Genomic DNA, 18,108 nt, shown 5'->3' with positions numbered 1-18,108 from the left:
ATAGGTGGTTCATGGGGTCTCCCACGTCTTCCTGGGGAGCTGGCTAGGATTTGTATTTCACAAGGAAGATTGCAGGCTTTAGGTAAGATATTAAAATGTCTGTTAGACCTGGCATCCTTGGCGTGGCTTCCCCCTGTCTTTTTGCTTCTGCCTCCTGTAATCATGTAATTGAATAATTTGTCCCTCTCAAGTGTTCACCAATTGTACTTCACCATTCTAAATTTCATCAAACATCTGGGTTCATTTACTTCAGCCACTTTCCACAATTACAATTGAATACAGTTAAAATCCATGTAAACACATTTTACATATTTACAGGTATACGAGACCATCACCATATTGGCATTTGCAGATTCTCCTAGTCACTTGTGAAGGAGAGTCCTGCATGTATTATGAACAAGGGGCGAATATTATGCTTCTTCATTCAAGATTTTGTGACTGCCCTATGTCAGAGGCCACTACCTTAAAGGAAAAAAATATAACAGCAAATCTCTTGTTATAAAAATCCCAAGGGACTCGGATTTCTAGACACACATTATAGAGCGCACTGCCGTCTCCTGACCAATCTTATAACGCCTAATTCCGACATTCGCAGGTTCAGCTAGTTTAATATTAACACTGAAGACTAACAGTGCACATTTTTCATTCATTGTATGAATACCACAGATCCACATGATTAATTCTTGCAACCGGCTAACCTAACAGACTAGTGCAACAAATTATAGTATAATTACAGTTCCTCGAAGCAGGCATTACTGTTCAGCACACAACCAAAGTGGTTAAGTGTTGAACCTTGTGAAAGCATCGATTTTTATAGGGAAGGGTACTCTTCCAGTACAGAGCCCATGCTTGACATCACATACACACCCTTGCACAAGAGTGTGTGCATTGGTGCAAGGCAGCCTAAGGTAAGCCACTACTAGGGGGAAGTACAACAGCACCATATCATTGTATGTTCTCATCTTTTCACACAACAAAGCAAAGCAACTTTGGTTATTTAGCTTTATTAAGTCAAAACTTTGTAAATCTGTCCCTTTGTTTCTTTAAATGAAGAACTCCTAACATAAAATGCCCACCAGTAAGGGTGAAACGTGACTCCTAAACCTTGTGGCTCTCATTGTTTTATGTAACATTTCCTGTACATTGATTTACGCTTTCATTCATTGTTCTCGGTATACTATGTGTGTGTGAGACGTAAAGCGCTCTGGCCCCCTACACTGGTATGAGGAGTTATATAAATGAAATAAATGTGAGCGAGGGACTAAGGAGAGATGAGGAGCACTATTGGAGTGTTTTAAAGAGGAAACCCTTGGAGAAGGATGTCACTGGGCCTGGGGGGAGGGGGCAACCAGCAAAGACTGTCCTACTGGGCGCCATCAACGCTAAAGCCAGCCCTGCCCAGAACATATCTTCATATCAGGATGATTCGGGCTCTGTCTGTGACGGTAACCCTGAAATGGCATACAGAGGCACCCCCAAACCGCAACAGCCCTCGTCACCATATTAAACGCAGACTGTAATCTATACAAATGCCAACCCCCTAACATCCTTTTACCGATAAAGGAAAGGAAGGAGAGGTGTTTGTCTTTGTTATTAGAGCCACACACAAAAGAAAGAAAGGAGTGAGGGGGTAGATTATTTGTTCCCTTTAATCAAGGTTACAAAATGATTTCAGTCCTGGACTTTTATTTAACAACTCAATGCATTCTGGAAGTTGTATTCCTGACACACCTCAACTGGAACCATTAGACTAAATTTCCACATTTTAGTTTGTAGCAGAAAAACTGGACAGGAATAAAGTTTACATGGTGTCACGAAGCCACCAAGTAACCCTACATTCTACTAACACACGCAGAGGGAAAGATTTGAAGGTTTGGAGGCACTCACCTTACTGTTGCAGTTTTCTGTCGCAGTGTCACAGAGTCTGGAGTTGCAGAAGATGAACACTTGATTCTGATCTACAAATCTGTACAGCCCGAGTTCAAACCTCACAAGGCTCGAATTTCCGTTTTCTATCACTGTGGTTTTAACTCCCTGGTCTGCTGCATGTCTGGAAGGAATACAGTCAGGGGTCAAACTTTCTGAAGATATTGAAGGCTGAACTACAGGCACAACTTGGAAATGTTTGAGACATTTTTCATCAGGGGCAAACAGTGATCCTGTGATCTCCCACCCAGGGCTGCTCAGTCTAGAATACTGTTCTTGTGCATGTGAAATTTAAAGAGTACTTACTAACATTTTGCAGATGGTGGAAGACCAACCTGTTTCAAACAGCCTATTATCAAGGGGGCACTAATTCTCCCTTTGACCCTTCCCAGTCTAGTTTTACAGGTACACCTTAATCCCTCATCATTGCTCTTCACAGGTCAGGTCAGATGCGCAAGAGTGGCTCCTCACCCACCAACTTTCACAAATGACTCTCTCCTATAAAGCCATTATCAGTGTGTACACACTACCATTCCTACAATGGCAGTGGGTGTACTTGGGCTAAAGACCACACCATAGTGTATTTTGTGGATCTTCTATGTGGGCAGGGCTAGGCAAGGTGAGCAGTTCCTGGCGAGGAGGAATACAGTGGAGGAGGAGATTTGGGTGTGTGAGCCATGTGTCCCAGGAGATGATCTTTGTGCCTTCTAGAAGCCACCAACCATGTCAATATACTGAGGTCAAGAATATGGACCTACAAAATACTGACTCTAGAATATCAACTACCAACATGGTTGCTTGTCTTTAACTGTGTTACTGTGATGAAACTGTCTTTCGCTGTGGTTAGTAGGGGTGGGGGAGGGTTGGATGGGAGGGTTTGGAGGCAAGGTTGCTCCTTATGCTACTAGTGTGCTCACTGTGATGAAGGTTGGTCAGGAGCAGATCACCCGCAATGGTGCCTTGCACCCTCCTAGATGTGTTGATATTACAGCGCAATAAATTGTGATGCGATGAACAAGCCCTTAAGTATCAACATGTATTATCATTGTTTAATTCAAATTGTCATGTACTGGATATTCTTATGTGTCAAACAAGGACAAAGGCTGTAACCACCGGGCAGATACTTGACAAGTGAAGGTAGTTATGGTTCACTGCCCCAGCTATAACCTGGTCATGAACCATCACAATAAAGAAGGTCCATCACTACCCTAACCTACTCTCTGCAATGCACAGCCTAACCCATCACCCCTATTCCCTCTCTGCAAAGGACACTCAGAGCGGTATCAGCTTCCTGCAGCTCTTTATAAACACCAAAGACATTAGCAGTGACTTGTTTTTTTTAGAACTTGAGAGTATTGCCCATATTTGCTGCTATTCAATACAATGATTTATGACATTTACCCAGGATGTACTTTAATAAATTAAATTAAATACAACTGTTATGGTAAAGTTGTTCTAGTTCATGGCATGCTGACTTATATTTTGTACCTTTTTAGGTCAAGCCTACGCAAAAGACATCTTGGGGACTTTAAGAAAGCTGACATAGGAGTGCACTCTGCCTGTTGCTTACCATTGGCTTTGTGGTTTGTAACTCACATTTTCTGGCTATTTGCTGGCTTTATTTGCTTTAGGCGGTCCAGCTTGAGTTTGTTCCTCTCATTGGCCAAACCTTGTTTATTGTATTCTTTCATGAACCCGGTTTCTGTCAACAGGCCTCTAAATCTTTTTCTTAGCTTGTCCTATTTGCTGTGCATTCAAAGAAAGAGGTCAAATGTCAAGCTTTCTCTTCCCAGGGAGCTTATTGTTTACTTTTCTTTCTCTGACTTCAAAGTGAGAGAATTTATGTGACAAGCCTACTGAGTATCCATGTAAAAGGAGGGGGTGCAGGATTTTTTTCTAGCACACAACAAAAAAAATGAACCATGCTGATGTTACAGAATATAACCGAATTAGTACAAATTAAGCACGTTTTTGTAATTCTGAAGTGTGTTGGAAACAAATATTTGAATATGATAAAAAACATCAATACACTAGGTGATGATATATGCACACATTATTGTTGGTGTGCAGTATATATGCAAATTTAATGGTCATTTCAATTGAAAAGGTGTTGTCTGTAATGGCAGTGCACTACCACACCATGAACACTCCACACTACGCCACTCCACTTCACGCCCTTCCACTCAATGCCATGCCACTCTGTTCTATGACACTCCACTTCACTCTAAGGCATGCCACTCCAATCTAAGACACTCTATGGCACGTCACTCTACTATACGCCAGTCACTCCACAACACGCCACTCCACTCTGTGCCCCTCCACACATGCCCCATTCCACACTACACCACTCCAATCTACCCTACTCCACTCTAATCTGTCCCACTCCACTTCAGTGTACCCTAGTCTATCCCATCCCGCTCCTCTTTGCTACAATCGCCCCAATCTATTCCACTCTAGTTTACCTCACTCCACCCCACCCACTTTACCAACACTTCATCCAGTCTCCCCACTTCAATCTACCCCAATCTAACTCAACCTTCCCCACTCCAATCCAATCTACCCCAGTCCACCCCTCTATGATCTAATCTACCCCACTCCACTACAATTTATCCCACTCAAATTGTAAGAGCATGAATATGATATTGAGCAACTGTTTTCCATGTTTTGTCTTCACTGTGATTTCATGAGCCACAAAGCTGTACAAACCGAGGCCTCTGCACTAAGAAGGAGTGGTGGGTAAAAATCCACAAACAGTTTATGCGCGCCTGCTTCCCCTTTATTTTTATGAACTGAAGGAACACATAGACAAGAAGTAGAAATGAAAGGATCATAACAGCAGATGTCGAAACTGCAGTTGTCCTTACATTGTGAGAATAAATTCATGCTCATCTAGGATTCCTTTTTGTAATTACATAAGGGTTAATTTCTGAAACCCCAGCTATGTGTTCACATGTCTGACTCAGCTATTTCGATGTATGCCATTGGAATTCAAACAGTATATAATGATTGTGCCAGCTGCATCCAGCAGAGAATACTTGGAAGCCAACTGCTTTGTGTCTCTCAAGCTTAAGCTTAAATAAATATGCCTCCATAACTGTTTGATTGCTGTCTCTCATTAACAGATAAGTGTACCTCATTTGTGCATTCACACAATCTGCCCCACTGCACTCCACTCTACTCCACTCCACTCCATTCCACTCCAATCTTCCCCACTCAACTCAATCTAACCCAATCAACCCCACTGCACTCCAGTCTACCCCCTCTACTATATTTTTCTCCACTCCAATCTACTACAGTCTACCCCTCTCCACTCTAATCTAACACACTCCAATACACCCAACCTACCCCACTCCACTCTACCACACTCCACCCCACTCTAGCCAAATCTATCCCATTCCACTTCACTCCAATCTACCCCACACCAATCTACCCCACTCATATCTAACCCACTCCAATTTAACCCACTCCACCCCAATCCACCCCACTCCAATCTACCCTGCTGCATTCTACCCCAATCTGCCCTATTCCAGTCTACCTCTCCCCATTCTACCCCACCCCAATCTATGCCATGCCAATCTCCCCCTAACTACTCTACTCCAATCTACTCCACTTGACTACAATCTACCCCACTGTACCCCAGTCTATTCCACCCCACTGCAATCTACTCCACCCCTCTATATCCCAGCACTCTACCCCACCCCACTCTACATGACTAAACTCCAATTTACCCCACTCCACTACAAATCTACCCCACTCCAATCTACCCCACTCCAGTCTACCCACTTCATTCTAATCTACCCTATTCTAATCCACCCAAACTGGCCCTACTCTACCCTAATCTACCCCACTCCACTTCAGTCTACCCCACTCCACTCTTTCCCAATCTATCTCAATCCATTCCAATCTTGACTCGACTCCAATCTATCCAACTTCACACCACTCCAATCTACCCCGCTGCACTCTACCCCGAGCTGCTCCACTCCAGTCTACCCACATCAGTCAACCCAATCTACCCCACTCCACTCTACCCCAATCTACCACACTCCATTCCACTCTACCCACTCTATCCCACTCAACTTCACTCCAGTCTATCACATGCTACCCAAATCTACCATACAACAGTGTAAATTAATCCACTCCACCCCACTCCAATCTACCCTACTCCAATGTACTCATTCCAATCCGCCACACTCCATTCTACTCCACTCCAATCTACTCCACTCTAATCTACCCGAAACATCACCCAATCTACCCCACTACAATATACCCCAGTCCAGTTTATCCCACCCACACCAATCTATCTCACTCCAATCTACCCCACTTCACTCTAATCTACCCAAAGTCACTTCAATCTAACCTACCAAAATCCACCCAGTCTATCCTACTCTAATCTACCCCACCCACTCTATCCCACTTCACTCCAATTTACTCCTTTTCACTCTTGTCTACCCCAACACCACTCCATTCTACCCAAATCCACTGTACTCCCCAATTTATCCAACTTCTATGTGCCGTGATGTACCCCAATTCTATCTACCTCACTCCCCTACTCCAATTTACTCCACTCCAATCTACTCCACACCAATCTACCCCACTCTTTTTTAAACACATTTTATTAAGATTTTCATGATAAATCACTGAACAATTATCATTCAGTCCGAGGCTGTTCTAGAGAGTGTGCATGAAAGGAATAATTGGAGCAAGTCATACATTCTACCGCTCCTGCCTCCATCAACAGTCATGCAACATTCTCTAACATTCAGCACAAACCTAGTAACTCCCCTAACACCTCCACCCTTCACTGTGACCAAAACGTCCTTAATATTGCAGTTGTATCTCGCTAGTGTTTTTGTAGAAGGTGTTCCCAGTGTTGGCCAGGATTCAGGTTACTGTCGGCCCAAGTGTCATATGTATGTGTCACTGTGCTGTCATAGTACATGGTGTTCTCTGCCCTCCTTGTACCTTAGGAGTTATTTAAGGAGAAGAGAGGCCATCGTGTGGTGGAACTGCATCATTCAGGGCCAATGCCGTGACTAGTGCTTCCCAGGCTGCGGATCCATCTAGTCAACCTTGAACTCTTCTGACCTTCTGTAGCTTAACCACACTCTCATAGCTCGCCCATTTCAGGACCTCCCACCTCCAACTCTTGTAGGTAGGTCCCCGGGGGCTCTTCCAGAGCCATGTTATTTCTCTCTTTGCCAAGATTAATGCCAATTGTGATTTTTGTTTTGGTGGTGTGGGGAAACCAGTTAAGAAGGTAATGGCCCAGAGTACAAGGGATCTCCGTTCTAGGACTAAGGTTAATGTTCTAGTAATTCTTCCTCAGTAGTCTAGCAGGTGGGTGTCCTGCCATTTGATAAAGTTTGTTTTGACCAATGACTTTGTGTTTCACCACTGCGCATATTAGTTGCTCAATGTTCACCAGTAGCACATGGTATGTTTTGTTCAGTTGAGCCGCCTATTGGCTTTGACATGGCATTAGCCATTACTTTCTGTATTCAGTTTAGCCGTCTATGGGCTTTGACATGATATTATACATTGCATTTTATATTCAGCTCAGCTGCCTATTGGCTTTGACATGATATCATATATTACATTCAGCTCCGCTGCCTATTGACTTTGACATGATATCATATATTACATTTTGTATTCAGCTCCGCTGCCTATTAACTTTGACATGATATTATATATTGCATTTTGTATTCAGCTTAGATGCCTATTGGCTTTGACATGACACTAGACATTGCATTTGATATTTAGGTTAGCTGCCTATTGCCTTTAACATGACATTGCATTTGATATTTAGGTTAGCTGCCCATTGCCTTTAACGTGGAGTTCTGTATTTTTCCAAGCTGTGTTTTTGCACCAGAGAACCAAGATGTTTTGCTCTCACAGTAGACTAGACCTGATAAGAGAGAGTACATGGGCGTCGTTTCTCTTCCCTTGAGCTTGGGAACAGGAGTAGTCTTGGAGACCTGGCCAGTCTCCAAAAGGCTTGCTCAGTTTCCCAGGTCTGAGAGGAGGGGGCACACCTTTGTAACGAATGTAACAGGCTGCAGAGAGTCAGATTCGAATCTGCCGGACCTCGTGCTGGAGCTTGGCGCAGGCTGCCAGCAATCCCGTGTGGGTAGATGAATCTCTCTTTCTCGCGGTTGACAGGGGTCCTCAGCTTGCAGACCTTAGAAAGATGAAGCTGTGAATAGTTCCCACACGGTGAAGTATTTGTTTTGCTTTGCATACAATATCTTATAAATATAACCTGCTGTGTATATTGCAAACTGATATATTTTGTTTGATTAACGCGGACTTGAAAGCTACTAATTCGTCATTCATTCATAAACATTGTGGTTGGGGAAGAATAAAATAACAATAAAAGTCTTCTTTGACCTCAGAAGTGCATTTCTGTTGTGTTATGTTAGTGCTTAGAAACTAAAATAAGAGGAAAGCACTACAATTGGTACCTGGAGTCGTGGGGTCGGTCATTAAGAGGTGATTAAAGGGGTTTGACGAGTTAGTAGATTTCTAAGTGCACACTTTAAAAGTGTAATTGTTTTTTGTTGTTTGGAGAATTACAGAAATTGTTTTCTGTTTGGAGAATCACAGTAGCACGGCAGACCATGTCTGAGAATACATGTGTTGATGAACTGCCTGATGGTGCTAAGAAAAACTGTGAATTGTTTTCTGTTTGGGGAATTACAGAAGAAAATGCATGTGTAGCTAAAAGGCCTGATAATGTTTTGAGAAATAATTCCTGTTGTATATATGTAGAAAACGTGTCTTTTGGAAGTAATGATGACAGAAAGGCATGGATACCTTTATCTGCTTACAGAGAAATGCAGGAGAAATGTAGGAAGTTGGAACATGAAAATAGGAATTTACGTGAGCAAATTAGCCAGGATACAATAATTCAAAATAAGACTGAAAGTTATAAAAGGGCTGTTTTTGAAGAATCTTTCTTGTCCCATTCCAGTAATGAGGGGGTTAAGACAGCTCCGAGCTGCACTGAGTTTCCGTGTGAGCCAGGGTTTTTGGCAGCCAAAATGCATTCCTTAACTGATAACAAGGAGGAGAGAGACCAGAATGTGATTTACGAGTTACCGTTGCAAAATGCACAAGTAAAAGGAAAGATTTTAGAGCAAGACACCCCGAGTTTCATTAGTTTGTTTGATTTTTGGAAAAAGAATAGCCCTCATTTGAGAGAAATCCTAACACTTTTGTACATGGTCACTGTGAAAAATAATATGCAGCTGCGCGCTTGTGATTTGGCAAATGAAATAATGCAGACTTTAGGTTTCTGCGCAGTGCAAGAAGGAAATACTTATGTACATTTAAATCATGAACAAGGGAAGAAAATAGTGCCCCTAGCTAGAATCATACAATGGATCTGGTACTTGCAAGACAGGGCTAGAGTACCACAGGTAAAAGAATTATCAATGAAATTGTGTGCACCATTTGAATTCGTGTCTACTGAAGATATAAAGCATGTTTGTTTTACTAATGATTCATTGACTGAAATGTTGCTTTCTGGCACAGTAGAAGGAACAGCGTATGTGTGTCTACGTGAGATGTGTCATTTTTATGCTGATTTTTGGTTCTTTGATAATGTTTTAGCCACATGGCTTGTACCTAACTGGTTCAATTACCTTGCTGATGTTAATGAGAAAAATGCAGAGAGAGAAGTGTTCACCCAGAATTCTGCCTTAGTGGGGATGGCTATGTGGGTGCCCCAGAAATGTGAAAAGGCCACTTACAGGTGGGCAGAGATGAGAGAGATGCACATTCCCCTAGATTTGATAAAACTGTGCAGCACGCACAAAAGCAATCTGTCATGCAAGCAGTCACAGAGCAGTTGGGGAGAGGAAAGTTACCAGAACAGAAATGGCAAATTGATCAGGTTTTAGGGAGAGTGATTGCTGCAAATTACCAAGGAAAAATCGAAATTATGCTGATACCTAGAAAAGAATCTGATTCATTCATACAAATTGGAGACAGAATGGCCCAAATTGACAAAAGTGCAGTGAATGGAGGTTTGGTAAAGAATGAGTCTGCCCCAGCCCTTCTGACAGTGCAAGAAAAGGGAAGCTGTGGTGCAGCAGATAAAAACCTCAGTGCTGATGTGTGGGCTGAAGCCCCAAGTGACCCTCCAGAACCTGCAGAAAATATAACAAAGGGCCCCAAAAACGTCCTGCTGATTATAAAACAGGGAAAGAAAGAGGAAGGGTGCAGTTTAAATGAAAAATGTTATTTGCAAGAAAAGTCATACTTGTTTCTTTTGCAGATCCGACCACGTTTCGCCACTGTCCCTGAGTGCGCTGTGTGGTCCCCCTTCCGGTGTGTGCGTGTGGGGTCGGGGAAGGGACTGAATCCCCAACCTGAACCTGGCTGAGTAAAGTGCCAGCACCATGGATCCATTTTGCGCAAACTGCGCCTTCAGTTCAAGTTCAACTTGTTTGCTGTGTTTTTTTTTTTTTTGCCTCTCGTTTGGAACTCTGACTTTTGCTTACCTTCCAGCAAACCTTTCAGGTGGACCGTGCACCTTTACATGAGTAGAACTCATGCCACATCAAATTGCTAACACTGTTGAATTAGAGACTCATTCAGAAAAAAAAATTGCCCAGTCTTTTCTATGTAGATGTATCTGATGTGAAAGGTTATGAAATCAATGTGTTAATTCACTTCTATTGCTTTACAGGGATTGCTTTGATCATTGAAATTTGATTTGATCATAATGGTTTTTTTTTTGTGCTGATGTTTCTTTTTGTTTGTTTGAAATATGAGATATGTGAAACAAAAATTCATTGGTCAAAGGGCGGAATGTCCTGCCATTTGATAAAGTTTGTTTTGACCAATGACTTTGTGTTTCACCACTGCGCATATTAGTTGCTCAATGTTCACCAGTAGCACATGGTATGTTTTGTTCAGTTGAGCCGCCTATTGGCTTTGACATGGCATTAGCCATTACTTTCTGTATTCAGTTTAGCCGTCTATGGGCTTTGACATGATATTATACATTGCATTTTATATTCAGCTCAGCTGCCTATTGGCTTTGACATGATATCATATATTACATTCAGCTCCGCTGCCTATTGACTTTGACATGATATCATATATTACATTTTGTATTCAGCTCCGCTGCCTATTGACTTTGACATGATATTATATATTGCATTTTGTATTCAGCTTAGATGCCTATTGGCTTTGACATGACACTAGACATTGCATTTGATATTTAGGTTAGCTGCCTATTGCCTTTAACATGACATTGCATTTGATATTTAGGTTAGCTGCCCATTGCCTTTAACGTGGAGTTCTGTATTTTTCCAAGCTGTGTTTTTGCACCAGAGAACCAAGATGTTTTGCTCTCACAGTAGACTAGACCTGATAAGAGAGAGTACATGGGCGTCGTTTCTCTTCCCTTGAGCTTGGGAACAGGAGTAGTCTTGGAGACCTGGCCAGTCTCCAAAAGGCTTGCTCAGTTTCCCAGGTCTGAGAGGAGGGGGCACACCTTTGTAACGAATGTAACAGGCTGCAGAGAGTCAGATTCGAATCTGCCGGACCTCGTGCTGGAGCTTGGCGCAGGCTGCCAGCAATCCCGTGTGGGTAGATGAATCTCTCTTTCTCGCGGTTGACAGGGGTCCTCAGCTTGCAGACCTTAGAAAGATGAAGCTGTGAATAGTTCCCACACGGTGAAGTATTTGTTTTGCTTTGCATACAATATCTTATAAATATAACCTGCTGTGTATATTGCAAACTGATATATTTTGTTTGATTAACGCGGACTTGAAAGCTACTAATTCGTCATTCATTCATAAACATTGTGGTTGGGGAAGAATAAAATAACAATAAAAGTCTTCTTTGACCTCAGAAGTGCATTTCTGTTGTGTTATGTTAGTGCTTAGAAACTAAAATAAGAGGAAAGCACTACAGTGGGGCAGCTCCAAAACATATGCAACAACCCTGCTTGGGGCTCTCCACATCGGGGGCATTTCGCCTCCAGTTGACTGGCTGATACTGCCTGGGGTGAGGGATGCTTTGTGGCGTATTTAAAGGTTGATAGCATAAAGGGGGTATTGCTGGATACCTTGGGTCACACTCTAAGATGCACTCCCAGCCCCCATCTTCAATGTGGCCACCTAGGTCCTCCCCCACTGTGATTTGAATGTTGTCAGTGGTACAGTGAGCTCGTGTCTCTGCTGTCGATAAAGGCAGGTGACCGCTTTGAACCGACCAGTTATGGTGACCAAGTATTGACACACTTGTGATGGGGCGGTTCTCCTAGCCCATGTTTCCAGTAACGGCGAATAGTAGCTGTCACTGCTTGATGTAGAAGAAAGTGCCTCAGGGCCAATGAATAGCCTTCCTGAAAATCTGTGAAGGGCAGAAAGGTTTCTGCTTCATATAATGCGCTGGTGGTTGTCCAGTCATGGATCCCCCGCCAGTCTCCTTCATGTGGTAATGCTAGTAGAAACTTCATTGGGATGTCAGGTGAGTGTGGTATTTTAAGTTTATTTCTACAGAGGCAACGATCCCAGCATCGCCTCACACCCGAGACCTCCTGTGTTTCCGCTACAGTCGAGTATCCCGGTCGGAGAAGGATACTAGCTAGTCCACGCGTGTCAGGGGCCCTGGTTGCTGCTTCCCCGTCGGGCGATAGCCTCTTAGCTATCCATTGGGTAACCACTGCAGTTGTCCTGCTATGTAATATGAGTCAGAATCTGGTATGGCCATGCCTCCTTCCGTTGTCGGTCTTTGGAGCTTGGCCAGTGCCACTCTTCTACAGCCCGTACCACACAGGAACCCCGTTAACATTGTGTACAGATCCTTGAACCAGGAGAGCGGGATCCATAGCGGTAATACTACAAAGTAGTAGCCAGATGTGGTAAAGCCACCATTTTTGATAGCGCCTCGTGGCCCGCCAGTGATAGTGAGAGCATTCTCCAAAACTCAATACTAGATCTAAGTCTTGGGATGGCCTTCCTCACATTGCCCTCTAGAATATCATCCTGTCTGTGATATATGCGTGTCCCTAAATACGGAAAACAGTATGCCTCCCAGCGCGGGGGCCCCAAGTTGTGTGCTGGATCTCTTGATGGTGCTACAGGGAAGAAACAGGATTTTTGCCCATTAATGCGTAGGCCTGAGAATTCTCCAAAGCTCTCTAGAAGAGATCGAGCAAGTGGTTCTCCTGTGCCCCTTAGAAAAAGGAGGAGCTCATCAGCAAAGAGCGCTTTATGGTGCTCTTGTTCTCCTACTCACAGGCCACCATATAATTCTCCTCTATGTGCATGGCAAGCAAGAGGCTCCATCGCGAGCGCAAAGAGCAGGGGTGACAAGGGATTCCCCTGTCCCGTTCCACGCTCCACCATGTATTCCTCCAATATAACCCCACCCATGCGGACTCATGCCTGCGCATCCTTATACAGGAGTTTCGGCCATTCTTCAAACGGCTCGCCCAGCCCAAAGCGTCTCAGCACTTCTTTTAGGTAAAGCCATCCCAAGCTGTCAAATGCTTTTCAATGTCGACAGCTAAGATCGTCGCCGTAGTCTTATCAGCTTCCATCACCAAAAGTAGCCATCTGATTTTCAGAGCTGTATTGCAGCCAGGGATGAAGCAGTTGTGATCCCTATGTTATAGAGTGGTCATGTGTTGCCACAGTTGGGTTTCCAGGGTCCTACTAAGTATTTTTTAATCAATGTTTAACATCGACAGGGGGAGGTACAACGTCATGTCCGTGGCCTCCCTCCCGGGCTTCAGCAGGGGTACTATTAGCGCTTCCCTGGTGGAGCATAGGAAGAAACCTTTATGTGTGGCCGCTTGGTCCAGGGCTTATAGTTTAGGTGTTAAGCATTCTGTGATGCCAGAGTAAACTCCACAGGCAGCCCAGTGCTTTCTTCCTGGCTATCCACTTTATCGCAACCCTAAACTCTGGGAGTGCTATATCTGCACCAAGTTCATCAGCTGCCTGTGGGGCAGCAATGATAACACTGCATCCGTTAAGAATGCCTGTAGAGCGTCTGCTCCGTTAATGGCGATATAAGGTTGAGTAATTTGTTCAGAACTCCCCATTATTATCAGCCTGACTGTATAATCTGTCCTCAGTGGCAGTGGCCAATTCAACAATGACAGATCCTCGTTTGGCTGGATTTGTCAGCCATGCTAACAGTGCCCCCGCTTGATCTCACTCAGCGGGCGCCCGAGTCATATAATTCTTGTAATGGAAGCATCAAAGATGTTCTACTTCTTCTGCCACCTTCTGTTTGGCCTCTAAAAGGTCAGTATGTAACTCTGGGTGGCCTGGTCTCCACTTTTCCAGAGCTCTTAAATCCCGCTCTGCTACCTCGATGTCTCGAAGCAGCGTTTGTCTCACCCGTATAACTTCAGATATAGAGAGGCTTCTAATCACTGTATTGAAGGCCTCCCATTCTATCAGCTGGGACGAGAAAGTGCTGGTGTTTGTGGCAAAATAAGAGTCTATGGTGGTTCCCAGATTTTCACAGAACACTGGGTCTTTTAAAGATTCAGGCGCGATCTCCAGGTCGGTATAGTATGCCTGGTTCTGCCTCATCACAGTCCCAGCAAGAAGGCATTGTGGTCTGATACCATTCTTGTTAGGTATTCAGTAAATGTCACAGTCTCCTGGACGTCTGGGGAACACAAGATAATGTCCAGCTGTATGTGTAAGTCATGCTTTGCTGAGTAGTACAAATAATCACGTTCCCCTCTGTGTTGAGAGCACCAGGAATCAATCACTCTCCATTCTCTTTGCCAGGCAGAGAACAACGTGGCTCCCCTATGAACTGTGGAGTCCCGGAGTGGAGGATTGGAGTGATCTTTAGTTGGATCAGCCATGCAGTTATAGTCCCAACCCAGCAAGACAGACCTAGCCATATACGAGGCCAAGATTCTGGAAAGTACGGGAAAGAAGGAGGCCTGACCAGAATTTGGGCCATGTATGCTACCTATGATGACAATCCGACTATCCAGTTTCCCAGTTCTGAGTACGTACCTACCCTGTGGCTCTGTCATCTAACTGGTGCAATAGAAAGGGACACCTGCCCTGATTCATATCAAGGCACCTCGAGTGTAGGAGGAATACGTAGTATAATAAAATTGTTCCTGCCAAGTGCTAACCTTTCTTTAGTGGTAAGGTGGGTATCACGGAGCAATGCAATCTGTATTCCCCGTCAAATCATGTGTAAGAATACTTTGTGTCATTTGTACATGGAGTGCATGCCCCGTATATTCCAGGACATCAGTTTGTATGTCACAGGGAATGCAATGATGTATTTTGGTAGGTGTCTGTGGTGACCTGGTGTCTGGGGGGATGGTGCCTTGCACTTAGGGGCCACCTCCTCCTCTTAACTCCTGTAGAGTTCTCTAGTCACAGTGTGTATATTACCTGTCAATAACTAAACAATAATTAACCCAACTCCCCAACCCCTGGACAAGTAGCTCAATTCCACTCAGCCAAAAAGTAATCTGTGACTTCGTTCTCCAAGACTATCCTCCCAAGTTAGTGTCAGGGGATACCCTGCTGCAGGGTCAACCCCATCACACCTAAAAATTCCAGCTTATGACAATTATCGGCTCATAGTCTGTGTTTCTTGTCCCCATGATGTGGGTCATGGTACAGTGTCAGTGTCCCCCTCATGGAGGGGCAGTATACCCGACTCCAGTGCTGTTCTGACTTTTGGGTCAGAGTGTGATTCCTCAGCGTGTTTTCCAGGGATGCATCTGTGTCCAGCACAGTGTCTGCGCTTGGCAATGAGGGGGAAGATATTTGTTTCTGCCTAATGCTGCCACTTCTTCCACCACTCTCTGTTGTCCTCTTTAGATCTCCTCATTAGCGGGGGCGCTGGATCAGGAGTTTTAGTGGGTCCTCTTACGCAGTTGACGTGTGTGTGCTTCCCTTTCCATGTGGCTGAGGCCTGTGTCAGGAGGAACTTCCAGTCAGTCCCAAACCTCTTTAAGCAAGGTGAAAAACTACGTCCTATCGGGGGTGAGAGCCCTCAGTCGTGCCGGGAACAACATAGCATACTTCAGTCCCCTGGATCTAAGCTGTTTCTTGGCCTCCAAGTAGGACAAGACTTGCTGTTGCACCTCACGTATGAAGTCCAGGGAAAGCATGACCCAGCTGTTCTCCAGTGTTAAGGGACTTTTGGTTCTGGCTTGGGGAAGGATATGGTCCCTATCCCAGTAATCTAACAAGCGGGGTACTATTGGTCTTGCTGGGTCCCCAGACAATGGTGGTCGAGAAGGGACTCTTTGTTCTCGTTTGAGGGAGAAGAACATGGACAGTCCCGACGGTGCCACCTCCTCACAAATCCAGCATTCTAAGAAGGCCACTATGTCCACCCCCTCAGCCCTCTCCTGGATGCCTATGACCCTTAAGTTATTCTGATGTGATCTGTTTCTCCATCTTCCACTCTAGCCTTGAGGATGCGGACCTTGGCCTCGAGTTCCATGATGGGGGTCCACATTCCGGACATTTAGTTGGGGATATCATCGACTAGTCGCTCCATATCGGTGACCCTCTCAGAGAGGCACCGGTGATCATCCCTAAAGAGGCTCAGGTGCGTTCCCAGCGTATCAATTTTAGTTTCCAGCACCTCTCTGGAGGAGGTGATGGCCTGTAAAATGTCCTGTAATGTTAAGTTCTGCTGTGTGCACTGCTTAGGTGTGCCCCCCCCTCTTCTGCTATGCCACCCGACAGCAGCCCCTCCATCTGCCTGGCTCCTGTGTCGAGATCTATCTTCTTGGTTGCTTTCCTCATCGTGTTGATCGGGGTTATAAGTAATTGTGTCTCACCCTCCAGAGATTTATCCCCAGCTGTGCCTCTGTGACTCTCTGTCAGTTCTAGTACGATCAGTCTGGCTACCCAGGGTGGGTGGGGTTGCACTATTGGTGTTTCTCAGGGGTTGGATGCCAATGTGCGTGAGGAGCCGCTACTCATCTTCCTAAGTCAACCCCCTCCAGCATCTCAGTATGGCCGCTATGCGGTGCAGCAGGTGTGTGGGTTTTCCTGTGTTGCCAGCGGTCCCAGGCCGCAGCCACCATCGCGAGGTTCCCCAGCATGCAGGCCAGCACCCAGGCTCGGGGGACAGAGGGACTCTCTAGTCCTTCCCCCAGCAGGCACACACTCGCTGAAGATCTTCAGGGAAGTCCTCCTAGCGGAGTTTCAGTATGGATTTATGCCCAAAGCTGTAGGGGAGGACCCAGGTTCAGGTAGGTTTCAGAGCTGGTTAAGCGCTTAGGTCATGCGTAACACTAACCCCTCCAGGGGCACCGAGTTTAGGTTATGGTAAGTTTGTCTATTTTGCAGCACCTGCCCTGCTGCTCAGCAATGATCCACGCAGGAGTACTAATTGAGAACTAAATATGTAGCATTGACCCGCTTCGATGGAGTAGGGGGCATTATGGGGCGGCTTACCGCAATGATGTGTGCCTCAGTGCATGTTTCCATGTAGAACACTGGCGTGTCCTTGTCTTCCAAAGCTAATTGTTACTCCAGGTAGATGTTGAATATCCCCTGAGTCCCAGTCATGTGTGATCTGCTCTCATCCCCCTTTGGGGTCATCAGAGTAGGTGCTACGGCAGGTCCACAGTCCGCTGCTGCGTCGCTTTCAAGCACTGAAGTGCCTATGTTCCTTGCCTTGAAGGGAGAGCGGACAAGGTTAAATTCCCCCACCTGCGGGCCCCCCTCTCACCACTTTCTCAATGGTGAGTGTCCTTACAGTTTGCTCGATGGGGGAGAAAGAGGGCCCTTGGGGATCCTCCTGGTCTCTGCTTCACAGAGAGGGCTTTCCCCTAGTATTCTCCTTCACGTTGCTGTTGGCGCGCCCGGTCCCCCGCATGCCCTTTACCGTCTCCTCCCCTCTCAGTGCACTGCTAGGTGTTGGTGATTCAGCCTGGAGATCAGCATTTGTCTCACCCCAGGCTGCTCTAGTTGTGCAGGCAGCACCAGGCATGCTTGACGGTTCTCTATATGCTCATCTCCAGGGCTGCGGTCTCCTTCCCACTTTGCTGCAATCACGGTCTGCAGTAGGTGCCGCGTTGCTCTCTATTTCTCTGGCCGGCCGGGGGCTGTGGGAGCCCTTCTTTTCCTGGTGCCACTCAAAGGCTGCACAGCCTCAGTACCTCAGGGCATTCTGAGGTTTCTGGGGAGTCTCAGCTCCACTGAG

The 18,108-nt window shown here is 45.3% G+C and overlaps 2 protein-coding genes across 2 annotated transcripts in view; one reads left to right on the top strand and one right to left on the bottom strand.

Annotated features, from left to right (window-relative positions):
- The window catches only part of LOC138284764 (uromodulin-like), a 47,462-nt gene that overhangs the window by 5,204 nt on the left and 24,150 nt on the right, over window positions 1-18,108 (bottom strand). The window contains exon 8 of the mRNA XM_069223903.1: window positions 1,893-2,050. Coding sequence (XP_069080004.1) covers window positions 1,893-2,050 — 158 coding nt within the window. The remainder of the gene's footprint in view (window positions 1-1,892; window positions 2,051-18,108) is intronic.
- LOC138284763 (uncharacterized) lies at window positions 7,619-11,841 on the top strand. The gene is made up of 2 exons (XM_069223902.1): window positions 7,619-11,159; window positions 11,206-11,841. The coding sequence occupies exon 1, from the start codon at window positions 8,544-8,546 to the stop codon at window positions 9,825-9,827; it is 1,284 nt and encodes a 427-aa protein (XP_069080003.1). The 5' UTR covers window positions 7,619-8,543; the 3' UTR covers window positions 9,828-11,159; window positions 11,206-11,841.

Source organism: Pleurodeles waltl, chromosome 3_1 (assembly GCF_031143425.1).
Source record: "Pleurodeles waltl isolate 20211129_DDA chromosome 3_1, aPleWal1.hap1.20221129, whole genome shotgun sequence".
NCBI lineage: Eukaryota > Metazoa > Chordata > Amphibia > Caudata > Salamandridae > Pleurodeles > Pleurodeles waltl.
Note: the sequence above shows the minus strand (reverse complement) of the source record. Positions and strands in the feature narration are given on the sequence as shown.

Bases quoted from the DNA above. Each gene is read 5' to 3' on its own strand.
- LOC138284763 (XM_069223902.1), top strand. From the start codon at position 8,544: ATGTCTGAGAATACATGTGTTGATGAACTGCCTGATGGTGCTAAGAAA.